The following is a 19,828-nucleotide window of genomic DNA, read 5'->3' on the forward strand; positions in this document are numbered from 1 at the left end:
AGCAGAGTTCAGGGAAGGTCTCTTTCATGACCCTCAGTCTGAGTCCTGAGAGAAGAGTGTGGATAGATGAGAAGCCAGGTGAGGAGTGTGGACAGTGGGGTCAGCATGTGCAATGGCCCTGTGGTGGGGGACACGTCGGTGAGCTTGAGGAGCCATGTGGCTGCAGCCCAGCCAGCACAGGTGAGTTCCACACTAGAGACTGCATAGGAAAGACTGAGATGAAATTGCCAGGCTACAGCCAAGGTCCCCTTGAGCTAGGCTGACCCAGCTGCTAGGATCTGACTGCTTTTAGGAAGAGCAGGGAATCTATCAAAAAAGACTGGAGTTTTCCTTCATGCGACACTCTAGAGTGTTCCAGTGACTCCAATTACCTAAATATGTCTTTCAACCAGACTTCATTCCTTGCGGTAGACGTTATCTACCGGGGATTATTCAGCTGGGCTTTTGTTTTTCCCTCGGTGCTGTATTATTGATCAAGTCCTCAGGTTTGACCAGCCACAGGACTAGGAGACCTGTGGTTCCCTACTTGAAAACCCCTTGGGATTGTTATTGTTAAAAACAGAGGCTTGGGCCACAACCTAAGCTACTGAATCATCATTTTTTTTTTTTCCCCACAGGCTTCACAAGCTATTCTGTAGCTGGTCTGACCACATCTCAGAAAGTCCACACTCTGGGACAAGGTCAGTGGAAGGTCACACAACATCAGCACAAATTTCAAGCAGGGCCAGTGTTTTCTGCCTCTTGGCGGAGATTCCAGCAGGCCAGGAAGTGTATTTTACATATGTATTTTTCAGTACGGAAAAACCCAAACAAACCTGCTGGCCAACCCAATAAATAGATGCCTCAGATGTTTGTTTCTTTTTCTTTCATCAAGACTGTACTCACCCATTGAATCAACTGGCCAGTGAAATTTTCAGTAAAGTGGTAGGGGCAATGCTGAGAAATGGCCAAAGTCTTCAGGAGGCTTTTTAACTATGCATTTCATTAATTCTAAACACATTTTTTTTTTCACATTTTAACACCTCAGGAATAGGGTTGAAACTATAAATTGATTGTATCTTAGCATTTGTTAAAGTGCAATTGAGAGTGCTTTTTCTTTTAAATGGTGTGTAAATAATGGTGCCAGTTAAAATCAATAATGTCTTCAAACTGACGAAACATAGTAGTTGATAAAGGAATAACATATTTGCCTCAACAGACAGTCAGAGTGAGCTTTGCCCCTGCTGCTCCCTCTACAGGGGTAATTCTACACCTCTGCTTCAGCAGTTCTTTCGACTCATCTATTACAACTCAATTCAAATGCCACCTCCTCCGGGAAGCCTTCTGGGTCCCCCAGTCCTGCCAACCAATTCAGATTTCAAGTCCTTCCTCCCGTATTGGCCTCTGACCTACACTTATCACACGGTTACATTTATCCTGTAATTAGTCCACCCCTCCCCCATCCTGCGGAGCAGGCAATGGCACCCGACTCCAGTACTCCTGCCTGGAAAATCCCATGGACAGAGGAGCCTGGTAGGCTGCGGTCCATGGGGTCGCGAAGAGTCGGACACTACTGAGCGACTTCCCTTTCACTTTTCACTTTCATGCATTGGAGAAGGAAATGGCAACCCACTCCAGTGTTCTTGCCTGGAGAATCCCAGGGATGGGGGAGCCTGGTGGGCTGCCGTCTATGAGGTCACACAGAGTCGGACACGACTGAAGTGACTTAGCAGCAGCCCCCAACCTGAGCACCTTGAAAACAAAGATGTGTGCACCTCTGTGTTTCTAGCACCTAGCAGAGGGCCTGGTAGGTAGTACAAGTTCAATAAATGTTTGTTGAATGAGTAAGTGATGTAGGGATTTAATAGTTATAGGCACTGTACCATATGTATGCCACAAGACTGTGGGGAAAAGGCAGAGCACAGGGCTGGAAAGGCCAGGGAGGGCTTCAGGAAGGAAATGGGTTAGGAGTTATTCTGGCAGGATGGCTGATGGAATGGCACAGGACTGCAATGAGGAAGGAGAAAGGGGGCCTTTCTCTTTCTCTTTCTCTTCCTTTCTCTTCCTAGTAGATCTCATGATGACTATCACTTGACTAGACTCCATGTTAGAATTTCAGGAGGCGATGGGCTTTCATTCATCATTATTCTTAATAATTAACTCTGGGTGTTAAAACAATAGAAGCCCTGGTTCAGAGAAAAGAACAGCTCAACCCTCTGTGAGCTTTCACAGGAAGTCCTGAATGTACAGAGACTTTGCGGTTTAGACCTCAGAGCTTCCTGCCAGAGCTCGACAGGGTTTAACAAGTCTAAGAGGCCGGGAGAAGGCGGGCGGACGGGACCGCAAACAGCACGGAGCCAACATTGCAACCAGGTGCCTTCTCACCATCTATTGCTTTAGAACCTTAACTGTAAACTGGTTTTTTCTTTTTTTTTTCTCCCCCACTTCCCTCAAAGTACAACTAGCATGACTGCCAGCTGAGGGTGGGGCCTGACCTTTTAATCATGGTCACTTGAGACCTGGGGTTTGCTTCAACCGAGTTGTGTCTCAGCCTGCCCCTCTTGCATGTTGTTTGACAGGCTCGTGGAACCTCCAGTCTTTACGGATCCCCCTCTTTTCAAGGATGCTTCACCATGAACGTGTCTGAAGAACCAAGGAAGTAAAACTGCAAATGAGGTTATGTTTTCTGGTGCTTCTTATTGAAGTTTGTGCATAGAGATTTCAATTCCTTATACAAATCTACCAATAGGCCGTGGGTCCAGCTTTGCACCTGGAACGTGGGGAGTGGATGTCAGTTGTTCTGGTGGGGGATTAAGGGGAACTGGTTGAATTGGGATGGCCAAATTTGGTCGTGCTGTTACACCGCACCAAATAGCCTCTTTCCCATTCAGCACTAGATGACACCTGGGGTCAAGTCAGGGCTTTTATTTCACTGCTACTCCCAATACAGTGAGCAAGTGTCCACCAGGCACATGAGAAAACCAAGAGTGTCTCAAGCAGGAAGCTGCTTGTACAAGACACGGCCACAGTGACTGCTTGACATCTGACATGGGCACGTGCTCTGAGAGGGAATCTGTGTGCGCTCTATCACCCAGTCCTCATGTGCGCACTTTTATTGTTTTTTCCCTTCCTGGTGAAGTGGTGATCGGGGAAGGGGGCCAGAGACTCCAGACGTCAGGTGGCTGCGTCAGACCCCACGTGGCTGCGTTAGAAGGCACAGACCATGGCTCAGGAGATTGTGGCTCACAGGCTGGGGAGGTGATCGTGGTCTGTTGGAGAGCACCCTTGCTGGAGGATGGAGGTGTGGGCGTGCACACCGGAGTGCAGAAATTCCACAGTGCCTTTTATGGGAAAGGACTGGTTTTCATCTCTTTTGATGAGAGGAAGAGGACAGCTGCAGCAGAGTTAGGAGTTTTCTCCGGCGTCACAGGGAGGTTTCGTTTGAACGCGAGGCTTGGGGAGGGGAGGGCCTTTTTGCTGGTGAACGTGTGTGCCTGGCGTCGGAGGAAGCCTCTTCTGCTGGGGCTGGACACGGGGGCCATGAGGCCGGGGACGATGAGCGGGGGGCTGAGAACGATGGCCAGGTACTGGAGGAGCTTGGGACGTGCCTGGATTTGCAGGAGCTGAGCCTGGAATCTGGGGAGGCTTCCGGCCTCTTTCCTCAAGGGTTGCTCTCTGTGCTTTTATCTCCAGCTCCTCATCTGCAAGGATCAAAGGAGAGTTCTCTAAAGAGTTCTCTTGGCGAAAATCAACATACCAATATTGAATGCACCTCCTGTGTAGGCCACAGCATGCTAGCTGCTCTGGGGGGGATATGATGAGAAGGCAGAAGCCACCTCTCCTCTCCAGAGATTCCAGGTCTTGAGCGGGGTTGCAGAAAGGCCCGCCAGCCAGATAGAGAGACAGCCTAGGGCTTCAGAGAACTCAGGGAGTCAGAGGCAAGGAATCGCTGGAGAACCTGATGCCTGGATCTCTGGGGGACAGAGAGGGCACTCAGACCCCAGCCCTGCCTCAGAGTCATCCCAGGTATCACACCGTAGTGCCACTCAGGGTCAGAGCGCTTATAATAGGATCTGTAGTAGTCAGAGAGTGGCTTCCCTGGTGGCTCAGACGGTAAAAAATCTGCCTCTAGTGTGGGAGACTCGGCTTAATCCCTGGGTCAGGAAGATTCCCTGGAGAAGATTATGGCAACCCACTCCAGCATTCCTGCTTAGAGAATCCCACAGACAGAGGAGCCTGGCAGGCTGCAGTCCATGGGGACACAAAGAGTCGGACATGACTGAGTGACTAACCCACACAGTCAGAAAGGGTGTTATAACCACCTGCCTTCAGACGGGTCTCCGAGATCTACCTTTCACCCACTTCTGTAATTCACCCACATTTTGGAGAGGGGTTGGGATGTATGCAAGGGGCTGTTTAGTCCTTAGAGACAAATTAGTTTCTCAGAAATTCATAAGCCAGCCCTATGCTCTTGGACTTGGAAGAAAAATTTGTCCTCTGGTCACTCACCTCTCTGGGATTTTCTGCTTTCTGTGCTAGCAATCCGTGAAGACAGGCCTACAACTCAGAGAACTGTAATTTTCCTTTTGCTGTTTTAAAATTACACAGGAAATCTGAGGATGCTCAGGTGCCATAGGCGTGGAAGGCCCGAGTGGCCCCTGTGGCCCCCTTTGGGCTACAAGTTAAGTATTTCCTTCCCTGTGCCCAAAGCCATGCTCACAGTGTTCTCTAGAAAGCTAGAAAGAGGATCCCTCCCCGGGGTGGAAGACCGCTCACCTCAGTACAGGGGTGTATGTTAGGAAACGTGCCCTCTCTGAGCACCACCCTGCGACTTCAGGTGACAAGTGAGGTGAAAGTTACTCAGTTGTGTCTGACTCTTTGTGACACCATGGACTACACAGTCCATGAAATTCTTCTGTCCAGAATACTGGAGTGGGTAGCCGTTCCCTCCTCCAGGGAATCTTCCTAACCCAGGGATCAAACCCAGGTCTCCCGCATTGCAGGCAGATTCTTTACCAGCTGAGCCATCAGGAAAGCCCGAGCAGCCTCCTCTGACTGCTGGAAATCCAGGCCTTGGGTGACTCTGAACGCGAAGACTCAAAACCAAATGCTGGGGTTTTGGTGAGGAGCTGCTGCTGTGCTATGAGCACAAAAAGTGAAATGCACAGAAAGGGAAAAATATATCTTCTGTGCCATCTTTGGTACCTCCAGGAGGCAGAGGTGGTGCCATGAGGCCATGCAGAGGACTTTGAGCCCCAACCCCAGGTCCCAGCGATGGGGCTGTGGGAAAGCCTTTTTCCATCCTAGGACTGCAAGCTGGAGCTGGCCATTTGCTTACTGCTAGTCTGGTCACCCACTGTTTTGTTCATTTGTTTTTAGAACACTTATTCCCCATCTTCTAGGTATTAGGTATCATTGCTAAATGCCTGTGATGGCTCAGACACAAACACTCTTCTTGGCCTAAAGTCAACAAGCGGCACAAACCAGGACTGCAAATCACTATGTCAGTCTCTGGTGAGGGCCCAGGGCTGCTAGAGAGATGCAGACAAAGAGCCCCACGAGTTCTGGGAGGAAGAGAGGGGTGTGGCCAAGGGGCTGACACCTCAGGTTGGCTTGGACAGACAAGGCAGTCATCAGAGCTCTGTGCAGCCCACCGTCAGAGCAGGATTGTGGGCCCCAGCACACCCATGCCCGCAGCTCCAGCCACGGCCCACACTGCTGCACGGCTGCATGGCATCCCTCCAGCCCCATTGTGCTCCTCTCTCACTGCATCTACTGGTTACTCAGCACTAGGCCAGAACTAGATGAAGCAAACAGCCACCCAGGGCGCAAAACCAAAGGAGGCCCTAACCCCTGGGGCTGTGCAAAGGCAGGGTCAGCCCTGGGAGTGGAGGTCTCCTCAACTTGGGGATCCTTGTTTACCTTACCCTTGTCCTAACTCAGCCTACTGGCCACAGTCTTTGGGACAAAGTATTTAACCTCACGGAACTTGAACTTCACCTGAATGAATATAATCTGTCTCATATGATCATGCAGAAAGTTGGATGAGATAATGAATATAACACATCAAAATAGGGAGGGAGGTTCAAGAGGGATGGGACATGGGTAAACCTATGGCTGATTCATGTTGATATATGGCAGAAGCCAACACAACACTGTAAAGCAATTATCCCCCAATTACAAATAAATACATTTTGTAAAAGCATCATATTACAGATTAGGGTCTGGCACAGCCAACTGCTTTGTCAACATGAATTGATCATCATGTTGGTCATTTCAGCCTCATGAAAGAGCAGTTGTTTTGCCACCGGGTGGCATGTGAGGTCCAAGCATGTGATCTTTGACTCTTAAGCAGTGGGGAAGGAGTCTTTGCAGGGGGAATGGGGATGGAAAACTGCCCGAGCAGGGCCAAGAAGTGAGGAAACCATGTGTGCTTATGGGACTAACAAACAGCTCTGGTCCACTGGGGTGGAGGGTGCAGGAGAGAGGGAGGTGGAAGCTTGGGGTCCTGCTGGAGCAGTGGCCAGGGGGAGGCCTGAGGAAAGAAGTCTAAAGTGAGGAAGATAAATCCAAAGGTGGCCCAAGGCCACCACGGCCTGGGGAGATGCAGACCAGATCTTTGGGCAGTTGCAGAGGCAGCTGGCCTGGGAGTGCCAGGCCCACTCCAGGGAGAGACCCCACATGGGGGGACCCAGTCCTGCCGTGAATGTGAGCTTGTGCAGAACCTGAGGACCCGTCCACCTGGCCTCACGTCCTGCTGATGACTGGACACCCCCTGCTACACCCGCCTGTGGCATCGCTCCCTAACACCCTCATCCCAGCGTTCACAGAAACATCATTTTCTGAACACACTGCTTTGGGTGGCCTGGATGCTCCTTGAGCCAGCTCCTCACTAGCATAACGTTTTCATTCTTAGTGGGTTGTCAGGACTGATTCAAGGAAGAAACACTCACAACCCCACCACCTCCTCTTGGAACAGTGAATTGGAGAGGGACTAGAAACACCCAGTTTTAGAACAAGTGTGCTCCTGTGAGTCCCCAGTGTCCTGAAATTTTACCTGTGTTCCTAGGAGACTGGTCCTGAACCCACCTTGGCCACCCCCCTCAGGAGAAGACAAGATGTTGGTTCATAGAAATGGTGTTTTGAAGCTAATCTTTCTGTCCACATAGATACTCATGGCTCATTCAAAGCATGTCCACACAGCTTTGCACCGAGTCAGCTTCGGGTGGTGGATTCCAGTGAGGCCAACCTGGACTGAGCTTCTCAAATCTCCCCCATTGTCACCACTGAGAATCTGTTTTTCAAAACTCAAGCTAACCACAAAATGGAACAAACTGTAACCGCCGGTGAAGGCTCTGACGTTCTGAAACTACCCATTTCCAGTTTTTTCTTTCCAGACTCGGTGCCAGCCCCATGAGCTGTTTCCACGGGGATTTCACCCGGGCCTGCGGTGGGGCAGAAGAAGGGGGAGCTTACCATCTCTCCTGCGGTTCTGCTTTTTCCTCCTGCTGATGTAGCAAATGAGTAGTGCCACGAAGATGAGGAAGACGATGCCTCCTAAACAAATGCCGATGATGAGGTACAAATCCAGACCTTCATCTGCAAGAGGAACAGATGCGGCATGGATGGGAGGTCCTGGGAAGAGGGGCCATTTCATTGCTCTGGCCAAGGACTCGAGGACTCCTACCTCCCATCTTAAGGATGAAAGAGTTTGATGGGACTTCTCAGCCTTACGGAGGCTAAGCTCATGGAGGCTGGTGAACAGGGTCAAGGAGTGCAGGGTCCAAGATAAGCCCTCTCACAAGGCTCCTTCGAGAGCTGTTCTTCTGGACCAGAAATGCCTGATTCTTCGTGAGCCAAGGCTCTGTCCCCTCTCAAGGAGGATGTCACAGAAGTTTTAGATCTGAGAACGAGGTTAGAGAAAACCTAGTGTAATCTCTAGTTTCACATACAAGGCCCAGATAGGGAGAATGAGTTGCCTGAGGTCACACAGCATCCATTCCCGAGTGGTTCCTTTAAGCAGCCCCTCATCTTCATGTTTCTGCACTGTTTATCCAGCTTCATCTCTGGTTGCCCTCCTACATCATGATTGCTTTTTCCTCATTCTCATGACCAGGTATTTTCCAAAGACAGGATCCATGTTTCATGTGTCCAGCCCAGCTCTCTAACCTCAAAGCCAGCACCCTCTCCCAGGTTTTCCCTGGCCTGTGAGAGAAACTCAGACACACAGTGAGTTAGCCGCAGCAGTGAACTTGATCTTCAACTCACAGACCTTCAGCTGCTGTAATGCAATGAGGATAACGATGACTGTGTTAAGAGGAATGGATTTGAGTGCAGGCTTTTCTAGGTAGGAGCTGTGTGACCTTTGGCCAGTTACTTCACCTCTCTGAGCCTGTTGCTGTCTTTGAAAAAATGGAGATAATGAATTTACATTATAGGTGGCTGTTGGAAGTCAATCAGATAATGGATGTGAAAGTGCTTTATAAAGTGTGAAACTACACACAAAGATGGAGGCTTGCCCTGACTACAGTTCTGTGCTCTGGCACTTCTGGGAGCTGTTTCCTGAGAGGGATGCTGGGCCATCTCCCGCTTTGTGAGTCGATAGCAATCACAGAGTCAGCAGCTGGGGCCAGGGGTCAGGGCACTCGACCATCCTGAGAATGAACAGAGCTCGGCCCAGCATCACAAGGAAACCCTTCTCCAGCCAAACATTCTTGGGAAGATACTGTTACACATGAAGCCCAGGATGGGCCCCAGGAGCAAGCCAGAGGCTCAGAAACCAAACTAAACAGGTGTTCAGACTGCAGTGGTTTGTTAATCCTTGCTTTTCTTCCTAAGTGTCTATCTCTCTGAACCATTCTTTGCCTGCCTGTTACACAGAGTTTCTAGGCTCTGTGGATGAAGGGGCTTCCATTAGAAAAGCAGGCCTAATCCTAACCTGCTGTGAGACTGGACTGGGAAAGGCAGAAGGGCCCTTTAGGTTCTGCCTGCTTGGAGGAAGGGCCAGGGCTATCAGAATCCACCTTGGGCTCAGCCAAGGCCTTCCCAGGGTCTGACCTGGGGGCACTGGGGGCAAGCCTAGGACCAGTTGAGGAACACAGGGCTAAACCATGCAGCCACCAGCCTGTCTCCTCAGAGTCCTCAGACGGGACAAGCGTGCCCTTATCTGGGCACACTTGGGAATGTAGGTGTGCCTTACACAGTCTGTTCGCAGATTTGTCCAGCACAGCCTCTGGGTGCTTTCTGTGGGAAAGTTTCCAGCATGTCTCAGCTGTCATTCAAAGCTATGTCCTCACAGTCACTAAATCCAGCCACACTCTTTTCTGCATTCCCTCTCAGAGATAATATGCCCACGAATTCATGTGGTAGAGTCCTTTTGCGTATCTAAACCCGCTCCCTCCTCCTACTATTTTGATTTTAAGTACATACTTATCTGTTTTGAGCCAAGTGGTTAATCATGTCATTGCTCCTCTCTGCCTTGGCCTTTTAGGATGATGCATCCAGATCCGCTTTAGGGTCTTCAAGAGCAACCTTGTCCTCCCCAGGCTTGCCCTAGATATTCCTCCCATCTCTCTAGTGCCCCTTCCCCCACCTGACTCCCCCAACTCTGCACCACAGGGAGGTTCCAGTCTTCGAACCCCAGCTCCCCCCAAAGCCCTTCCTCTCTTCCTCCATCCCTAATGCACACACAGTTTTATACTGCTGGGATCTGGTTACAGGAGATGACTAGTTAAATTAGAAATAAACAATGAATAATTTTTTACTATAACGGTGTCCCATGCAACACTTGGAGCACACTTATGCTGTCCTTTTAGGGACTTCCCTGCCGATCCAGTGGTTAAGACTCTGTGCTTCCAATGCAGGAGGTGTGGGGTCGATTCCTGGTTGGGGAACTAAGACCCTGCATGCCATGCAGGGTGACCCAAAAAAAAAAAATTTACACTGTTTTTTTTTTTTAATTTGCTAAATCTGACAACTTTAATTAAGAGCATCCTGAAAGGGGATAAGAGCTTGTGAAGTCGAGGAAGGGCTACCTCAAACACTGTGCCTTAGTGATGGGGGGCATGGAGGGATGGCTGGGAGTCAGAGATTTCACAGGAGGTGACATGACGCTGGCCTGAGCGTGTGACTTGTGGACTCTAGAATGGTCCCCACTGAGCCCTGCCTCCTGAGATTTCTACCTGTGTGTGACCCCTTCTGATTGAATGTGGGCCAGGCTTACTGAGTGCCTCCTGAATGAGTAGAGTACAGCAGCAGCGATGGGACCTGAGACCTAGTACGCAAAGACCAAAGGCCCTGGCTTTCGTGCTGGGCCCTTACTGTTGCTGTTTCTCAAGCTGCTCCGAGGGAAGGGGCTGCCATAGAGGGAGGCAGCCGAAGGCCCACCACGAGTAAACTTGGAAGCGGCTCCTCCCTCAGCAGTGCTCGTGCCTGGCTGACATGACTGCAGCCCCTGCCGGTACCTTGATGATGGCCTGATGAATGACTCAGCCAGAACCAGCAGCTAGGCCAGCCCCAGACTCAACGTCTCACAGAAACCATGAGATTATTATCTTCAACGCTGTTTGCTGTTTTAAGCCACTAAATATGAGGTCATTTGTTACACAACTGATAACTAATTCAAAGTATATATTAAAGTCTTACTTCTGACTTCACACCAGCTCAGGGTTGCTTCCTAGGGTCACTGACCAGCCAAAATTGCTATAGAATCTAAGGAAATATGGCCAGATCACTGTTTTGTTTTGTGCTCGGCTTCCTTTCAGAGGATTGACCAGGCAGCACTGGAAAGATAATCGTGGAGTATCAGATGAGTAGACTCTTGGGGATCATGGGGCTTATCTTTGTGGCCCAGGAGGCTGAAGCCCAGAAAGAGAAGGAACTCTGTCCAGGCCATCCCGATATATTTAGAGAGACCAAAACTAGAAGTCCAGACCCCAGTCTTCCAGGACAGAGCAGGCCATCTTTCAAAAATTTACTTTTGGGGTCATGTCAAGTTGGGGACCAGGAAAGAACTTAAACTCTTGAAATTTCAGAACTTTCTGTGCTGAGCTGTCTGCTCTGAGGCAGTGAGAGCTTTGTTCACCTGGGTTCATAGCCCTCCCTGGCCTCAAGCTTCTCCTTTCTCCAAGTCCTTCACTTCCTGGGTTTCTAGAAAGAGTCCTTCTGCTCCTGCCTCTGATAGGAGGTGCTGACCATCGTCCCTCCAGAAAGGAATCTTTCTTGCTCCCTTCTCCATCATTGTCCTGGGGTCACAGTCATGGTCCCTGACTAATTGAAAGCCTGTGGGCAAGTCATTTTGCCTCTCTGGCAAGGGACCGTCTATATGAGATAACCATTTCAGCTCCTTTTATCTCTTCAACTCAGCAATTCTTTCTCCTAGAAGAGCACCTTTTTAATTTCCTAAGGTTAGACCATGCTCTGTGAGAAGAATCCCAAGATGGGTAAACATGGAACACTACGCCCTCTCTCCTCTAAGCCTTCCCTTGGAGATCTCCAGGAGAAAGAGGGATGTTTTCAGTTCTCATCCTGAGCCAAAGTGGCCTCCCAGGCCAAGCACCCATGCCCTGGAGCAGTCCTTGCCTGTTCGGCCTTAAAGACTGGATTGTGACATGAACTTGTGGTGCCTGAGCAGTGCCCACCACGCACCTGGACACACGACGATCTCTGTGCTGACTTTCCTATCGACATGGTTACTCGCCACGCACATGAATGTTTTATTCCACTTGCTGTTCCACACGTAGGTGATGAGCCTCTGATTACCTTGTCTGACACTGCTCGAATTTAAAAACAGTTGTAATTTAGGATCACTTCCATTTTCTACCTTGCAGCTCACAGTTCTGTTGGTACAGATCCAGTTAATTTCAGGTCCTGAGAGCATCTCTGAAAAGAAAAGAAAGATCCAACTCAAGTCAGGCAACTTACTTATTGTAAAAGATATACCTATTTAGAACGGGAAAATGGAGTTAGTTGGGGACCAGGAAACAATTTCAAAGATCCCTACCAATTTTAAAAATATCATTTCTATTTTATGTTATTTATACAGCACATTCAGAATAAATTTATTTCTGATATTTATAGATATATCAGTAAAATATACATCATATTCTCAGATGGTAAAGTGTCTACCTGCAATGTGGGAGACCTGGGTTTGATCCCTGGGTTGGGAAGCTCTTCTAGAGACGGAAGTGGCAACCCACTCCAGTACTCTTGCCTTGAAAATTCCACGGATGGAGGAGCAGGGTGGGCTACAGTCCATGGGGTCGCAAAGAGTCGGACATGACTGAGCGACTTCACTTTCTTTCTTTATACCTTAAAATGCTTTCACGTATATGATATCATTTCATCCTAACAAACAGAGAAGCTGATGTTTTTCTTCCTGTTTACAGATGAAGTACCCAAGGGTCTGGGAGGGTTAAATGGATGGTCCAAAGGTACCATCTAATTAGTGGGTACCACCCACTAATAAATGGCAAATCAGGAGAGGAGCTCACCCTCCCAAATTCAAGTTCAGTCATACAGTTAAGAGATTTACCATGCCGTGATCCCCACACGGCACAGGAGTCTGTGGGGGATGGAGGGTTGGGAGAAATGCTCTAAGAGCAAATGGGAACCTGGCCCTGGAGTAACCGGTACATGTATAGCCTGGGGCCTTGGTCACAAATGGAAACTCCCTCCTCCTCCCCCCGGCAGATCCTGGGAGCAGCGGTGCTCTTCAAGCTCTGGACAGACAGAGCCCCTTCATCCTCCCAGAGCTGCTGGGCCACTCCCCACACCCATAGGTAAGGATAAGCAAGATGTTCCCCACTCCACAGCAAGAATGGCAGGCGACAAAGCCCTGGCATGGGTAGGCTCTGGCAATACTGGTGGCGGGGCCTCCCAGGTGGCACAGTGGTAAAGAACCCTCCTGCCAATGCAGGAGGCACAAGAGGCAGGGGTTCCATCCCTGGGTCGGGAAGACCCCTTGGAATCGGAAGTGGCACCCCACTCCAGTATTCTTGCCTGGAAAATTCCATGGACAGAGGAGGCTGGTGGGCTTCAGTCCATGGGGTTGCAAAGAGTTGGACACAACCGAGCAACTGAGCACACACAGTCTTGGTGGTAGCTGTTGCAATCACACACGCCCTGCCTTTCCTTTCCTGACACGATAATATTCGAAGGCTGTGTCATGAAAGAAAAAGCCCTGGCCTTGGTGTCATTTGGACCAGGTTTAAATCATACTCCACCTCTTGTGAGCTGTGACCAAATTCTGCCCTTTTTCTCACCCCGCTTTCCTTTCTTTCCTCAGATTTGCCACCTTTTTCTCTCAGCATCCTTCCATTCATCATGCAGATGGATACCTTTTTTTTTCTGAATGATTTCCTCCCTCCCTGACTCCCAGACAATCATATCTTCCCCATGAACTTTCTCACCAAATTTCATTTCTGTCCCAGAATATAGGTACGCGGAGATTAAGTGTTTTCCCATCCAGAGATTCAGCGTGACCCCTAATGAAGAGGATGGAAAAACATCCTCATACACCAAGTCAGGGTCAGTGCATACTCTAGGGATTGAGTTGAGGAGTTTGTGTTTTCAAAATGGAAATACTCCTTTTTTTTCTATTTATAAATCTACATGTTGTTGTACAGTTGAAAACAACACAATATTATAAAGCAATTATCCTCCAATTAAAAATACGAGTAAAAAAAAACATACAAGTAAATCACATCACTGTAAAAATTGATAAAATATCAAAAAAGTTTCAAGAAGATTAAAAATCACTTGCAATTCTATCACGCGGTGTCAATAATTATTAATGTTTCAATGTGTTAGGTAGGTAGAACAGGGAAAAGGAGTCCAAAATGGTGGTGGGTACAGACAAGGAAGGGAAAAGCCCAAGAAAATGAAACAAAAGAAGGTCCCAGGACCGGGAGTGAGGACCTCAGGTAAAACAAACAATACTCCTGGCTGGCCCAATTTACATAGGACAGGCCCAGGGAGAGATAAACATATAAATAGAGGAGCCAGAGCCAGCTCTCTCTCTCTCACGCACTCTGGGACGCTCTTCTCTCCTCGTGTCTTTAGATTAACGTGCCCTCACACCTGAAAGATGGATTTTCCTGCTATCTTCTAAATAAAATAGAGCTGTAACACTGAGCTGTAACACTGATTTGTCTAAGAGCTATAACACGGTCCATTGGAGACCTGAGAGCTATAACACGGTCTATCCAAGACCTGAGAGCTGCGACACGCCGAGGGGGCTTTAATGTCCGTCACTCCAAATCTTGTGACGAGACAAGAATCGAGGAACATACACTCGAGTGACAAATGCATCTAACAAATGTTTTCTATGCATGCATATCATATATAAATAATGTTCTAAAAAATAAAATTGGATCATATGAATTTTCAGTCTGCCTTTTTCCCTTTACTGATGTATTATGAAATTCTTTACTTTATGAACACTAATAAATATACATCTCCACCATCTTTTTAAATGATATATTGTTGATTTTTACGGCTTCCCTGGTGGCTGAGTGGTAAAGAATCTGCCTGCCAATGCAGGAGACGCAAGCTCCATCTCCGGGTTGACAAGATCCCATGGAGAAGGAAATGGCAACCCGCTCCAGTATTCTTGCTGGGAAAATCCCATGGACAGAGGAGCCTAGCAGCCCATGGGATCACAGAGTCAGAAAGGACTGAGTGAATGGGCACGCACGCATTCTTGATTTAATCAGTAAGTTTCTAACTGCTGGGCACTTTAAGATCTTTTCCAGTATTTCGCTGACATGAACCACCCAGCGATGTGCAGCCACTTGAAAGCATATCTTTGTATACACGCTTTCTGTAAGACAGCTGCGTACAAGAAGCGTGATTGTATCGAGTGAGGGTACATCTCACAGATGAGCGCTCTCTGATTCCAGGTTGCTAGGACGAACTCCTTCTCCACTAAAGTCTGCTTCTAAGGGGACTTCCTCAGCTAATGGCAGCAGCCCCCTCATTAAGGAGTTGTGGGTACCAAGACTGGAAACAGAGAAGCTTGAAGGAACAAAGAGACAGAGAGAGCTCTAGCACTGAGGAGACAGGTACTGCGTCCCAGGGGCCTGAGGCACCTATGGTTAGCTGTTTCCCTTAAGCCTTGTCCCACAAATACCCCATAGGGTTATAATTATGAAAATCAGAATCAGAGCAGATAGAGAATTTGCCCAAGGCCATGTGGCAAGAAATAGTGACTGGATCACAAATGGACATGCTGTGTAACATTCACACACACACACACACACACACACACACACACACACACACACACACCAAGATGGCAGTTGTGTCATGGAAAGATCTCTGTCTTTTGGCAAAAGAGTGAGAATTTATTTTTGAGGTTGTGAAAACATTCTAAAATTGATTGTCGGTCTGGTTGTAAATACACTACAAGCCATAGAACCTTGTACTTTATATGGGTGAATTTTATGGCGTGTGCATTATGTCTCAATAAAGCCGATGGGGTAGGGGTGGGTCGGGGCAGGGTGAGGGCAGAATGTCACCATCCTTGCTGAAACCAGCCTTGGGTTTGGATCCTGACTTTGCTCCCGTCAGACCACTACCTGTTTCCTTATAGTTGATGAGGGAATAACTACCTCTCAGGATTGTTGGGATCCTTAAGTAAGAGCATGTAGCAAAGCGCATAACACATCACCAGGAGCCATTATCACCCAGGCAATACTAAATGATACATGGATGGGAAGCTCAAGTTTGAAACAGGATACTTGGCCAAAGTTATGACATCTGTGGTTCCCAGAGCCCACAACAGAGGCCCGTTCTGGCTGCATCTATCTCACCCCATTTCTGAGCTGTAGTCTGTATTCTGGGGCCAGACTAGGTGTGGAAAGTTGTCATCTGCAGGGGGGCTGCCAATGTCTGTGACTGTTGTGGGTGGGGGCTGCTACCAGATCCGTGTGCTCAAGAACAGGGCTGGAGGGTGACTTTACGTAGGAGGAGGGGCCCTTCCTTTGGCTGCATTTCCTGTGTCAAGCACAGAAATGCTTACTTGCTCACTGAATCTCTGGCTTGTGTTCAGGCTCAGGCTCCTATCTTCTTCTCCAAGCAAAGTTCAGCTTCTCCTACTGTTATCCATGCCCTGCCAAGTGACCCCTGGACTTGCAACTTCAATGTCATTTCAGTTGTACTTTCTCATCCCTCTCTCTCGAACTCAAGCCACTTTGTTCATCCTTTTTCCACACATGACCCTCAGTGTAAGCATGCTTCAGGCATTTTATAGGCACTCTTTGGTCTAGGCCTCCGATGCGGGAGACCTGGGTTCGATCCCTGGGTCGGGAAGATCCCCTGGAGAAGGAAATGGTAACCCACTCCAGTATTCTTGCCTGGAGAATCTCATGGACAGAGAAGCCTGGTAGGCTACAGTCCACGGGGTCGCAAAGAATTGGACACGACTGAGAGACTTCACTTGGTCTAGGCCACTGGTTATCAGTTTCAGCTGTGCTTTAAAATCACCTGGGGAGTTTAGCACCTACAATGCCCAGGCGCTGAGCCAAGTAACTCTGATTTAATTGGTCTGGGATGGGACTTAGTACTGGTAAATTTTACTGTACCTCAGCTGATTCCAACATGAAGCCTGAATTAAGACTCACCAACCAGCCCCTTCCTGCTTCCTCCGGATTAAAGCAGCAGCTCCCTGCCTAGTCTCCCATCTTTCATCTCCCATAGCTACTACTGCTCTCCTGGTACACGCATAGACACACAGAGCCACACCTTGTGTATTTTCTACAGTTACCAGCAAAAAACACCTTCTACCTTTGATCATGCTGATGTTGAGCAGATTAGAAACCATTCATCATTTAACACATTATTTCCAGCCCTTTCCTGCCTTACCACCACTCCTTCAGGACATCTGGGCTTGAAATTGTCTCTCTGGACAGAAGACCCACTGCCCTTCAATCAGCCTCCCCTTCCTAGCCTCATAGCTTATCCTTCATCATCCACCTGAAATGGTCACCTTTTCCCCCTTCTGCCCACTGATTCCCCTCCTCCTAAATAATACCATGTCAATCTAGATCCTTCACTCAAATCAGCATCCCAACCACCTCTGGAGAGGTGAAGTGTGTAGACATGAGGGTCTATTAGCTGTGGCGTCTATCTCTCCCACAAGACTGGAGCTTGCATCGAGGCAGGAGGAATGCATTCGGTTTCCCTTAGGGCTCCCCAAGGCCAACGTCTGGGCTGGGGGACCTTGCCTAAATGCTACTCTTTGGCTTGCTAAATAGCACCCATTTTGAGATGGAGGAATTTAGGGGTCAAAGACTTACCTTGAATCTTCAAATCAAATTTTTTTTCCAGTAGGTTTACTCCATTTGAATCATATACCTCTACCTTATAGAGATCACTATCGTTTCTCATCAGAGTTTTAATTTTCAGAGTTCCATTTGTAAACATATCGTATTTGTCCGTTGGCTCGTAAAGTGGCATATCTTTCTTTATTCGTGTAATCTTGTTTCTGCTTTTGTACCATTTTATATCTGCCACTATGTCACTTCTCATAAAACCAGGAATGTCCAGGTTGAGGTCATGATCCAGGGCACCCCAGATGACAGTGCTTTCAGGGTCTTCACCTACAAAAAGCAAGACAGGTGCTGAGGTGACTCACTACCAAGGAAAAGCAGGGCTGTGCCCTTTCTGACTTTTAAGCTCAGTTCAGGGTCTCCAACGAAGCTTCTAACAGTGAGAGTGAAGACCCTCACACCAACTTACCTTTGGTGGGAACAGTGAAAATCAGAAGGAAGCTGGCTAAGAGTTCACATGCGAGGTTCATCTTTGGGGATCGTTTCCTTCTGTGATTCTGTGTTCTTCTTGCAAAAGGAACTCAAGTTAACATCAGTGGAATCCACCCACTGTGAGCTTAACCACGTGCCTCTCTTTTTTGCTTCTTTAGGTAACATAGAAAACAGACGTACACACACAAACACACACACACACACACACACAAGCGTATACAATTCAGAAAACCAACCTGGCTGATGTACTTCTTTGCCAAAGCAGGTATATTTGTGAGTGTGTCTTCTTATCACGTTTTAATCCTCACAGCAGCCTTGAGTGGGTATTATTATGCTCGTCAAAGAGAAGAGGAACTAACAGACTATGTGAGCCACTCAGAATCACCCTTTAGTTAACAAAGAGCCAGATTCAACCTTACGGCCCGCCTTCTATGCCCTCTACTGCAGTATATATGAAAAAGTATTACTATTGAAATAGATAAATTATTCCTATCAATCAATAAGACAAATGAAATTTGGTTTTTAAAATCAACAAAGAATACAAACAAGCAATTTATAAAAGAAATACATTATAGAAAAAATGTCAGTAAATGTATGAGAAGACATCTAATGCTACAGATATATATATAATAGCTATTATATATATATAAGTCATAAAACACCATCTTCACATTCAAATTGGTAAAATTAGAAAAGATAGTGATTTACATTATTGACAGGAATGTTGGGAGAAGCAGGCACCCTCATATAATACTTGAGGGAGTATAAAGTATACTTCCCATGGATGGGATTTGGCAGTGTCCACTAAACTTTAAAATATACATATATATATTTTTTTAACCTAGTAATTTCAATTTGAGAAATCTATCCTTCAAAAATGCTTGAATAAATGTGTAAAAATTCTGTCCAAGGATATTTGTTATAGCTTTTTTGGTAATAAAAATTTTCAAACAACTAAAATTGTGGTATATTCATATGATGAAATATTGGTTGAGTTAAAATAGAATGAAGTAGCCCTAAGAGCATATTATATATATATTATATTGTATTGTATTATACTATAATAGTGTAGACATAGGAAGAAATGTGTAAAGACTCATGCCAAACTTTTCACAGCACATCCCTTTCAGGACTTGGATTTGGAGGAGGCAAAAAGGAAACTTTCACTATTTTATCAACTTCGGTGAAATTAGAAATTTTGATAATGAACATATTCATTCTGTAATAAAAAGTGTTTTTAATAAAGGGTGCTTAGGACACATCTGTTCCAAAGCATATGCAGATCCTGAGAAACAATTTGCCTCTAGCCCCCTTACCTATAAGTGGCTCACCCACTAGCCAGCTGCCAACCACAGCCTCCCAAGTCCTGGTCCAGATGACATGGTGATTGCCATGTGGCTCCCTGCCTTGGCCTTTCTGATAATTTTCCTAAGCTCTCATGGGACAAATGGAGAGCAGATGTCTGTTCTCTCTGAAATATTAATCAATCCTGCTCCTCTCACATCTCATTTAATTCTTTTTTTTTCCTTCAAACTTTAATTTTTTTAATTTTGTGTTGGGGTATAGCCGATTAACAATGTCATGATAGTATCAGGTGAATAGCAAGGGGACTCAGCCATACATACACATGTATCCATTCTCCCCCAGACTCCCCTCCCATCCAGGCTGCCACATAACACTGACATCTCACTTAGTTCTGAATGTTGAAGGAGCATGACTTCAAGGACAGAACCTGGAAAAGAAAAGGATCGATAAATCTGTGTAAAGTTTGAAACCTTTGTACATGAAAAGCCCTGAGAAATGTAAAAGACAAAGTACTGAAAGGGGCAAATTATTTGCATGATATATAACCTTGAAATTAAATTTTTCATGTAAATGTAGAAAGAAAAGATAGAAACCTTGATATTAAACTGGGTCAAGGTCATCAAAGGACAATTCACCAGAAAAGAAGCACGATTGAATAAACCTATGAAAATGGAGCAGACTTATTAATAAGCAAAGAAATGTAAATGTTAACATAGAGGTATTTTCATCTTTTATTTAAAAATGAAAATATACAGTGTTGATCATGGGAAAAACAGACATTC

At 47.0% G+C, this 19,828-nt stretch overlaps 1 protein-coding gene across 1 annotated transcript; it reads right to left on the bottom strand.

The window, feature by feature from the left end:
* Window positions 1-2,656: 2,656 nt before the first annotated feature.
* Window positions 2,657-18,009, bottom strand: CD2 (CD2 molecule). Its single transcript, XM_040230949.1, has 5 exons — window positions 17,719-18,009; window positions 17,277-17,579; window positions 11,626-11,859; window positions 7,456-7,578; window positions 2,657-3,680 (listed from the first exon to the last, which is right to left on the bottom strand). Exons 1-5 carry the CDS (start codon window positions 17,777-17,779, stop codon window positions 3,385-3,387), a joined length of 1,017 nt encoding a protein of 338 aa, XP_040086883.1. The 5' UTR covers window positions 17,780-18,009; the 3' UTR covers window positions 2,657-3,384.
* Between the last annotated feature and the right edge of the window lie 1,819 nt (window positions 18,010-19,828).

The sequence above is a fragment of the Oryx dammah genome, unplaced genomic scaffold (assembly GCF_014754425.2).
Source record: "Oryx dammah isolate SB20612 unplaced genomic scaffold, SCBI_Odam_1.1 HiC_scaffold_28, whole genome shotgun sequence".
Lineage (NCBI taxonomy): Eukaryota > Metazoa > Chordata > Mammalia > Artiodactyla > Bovidae > Oryx > Oryx dammah.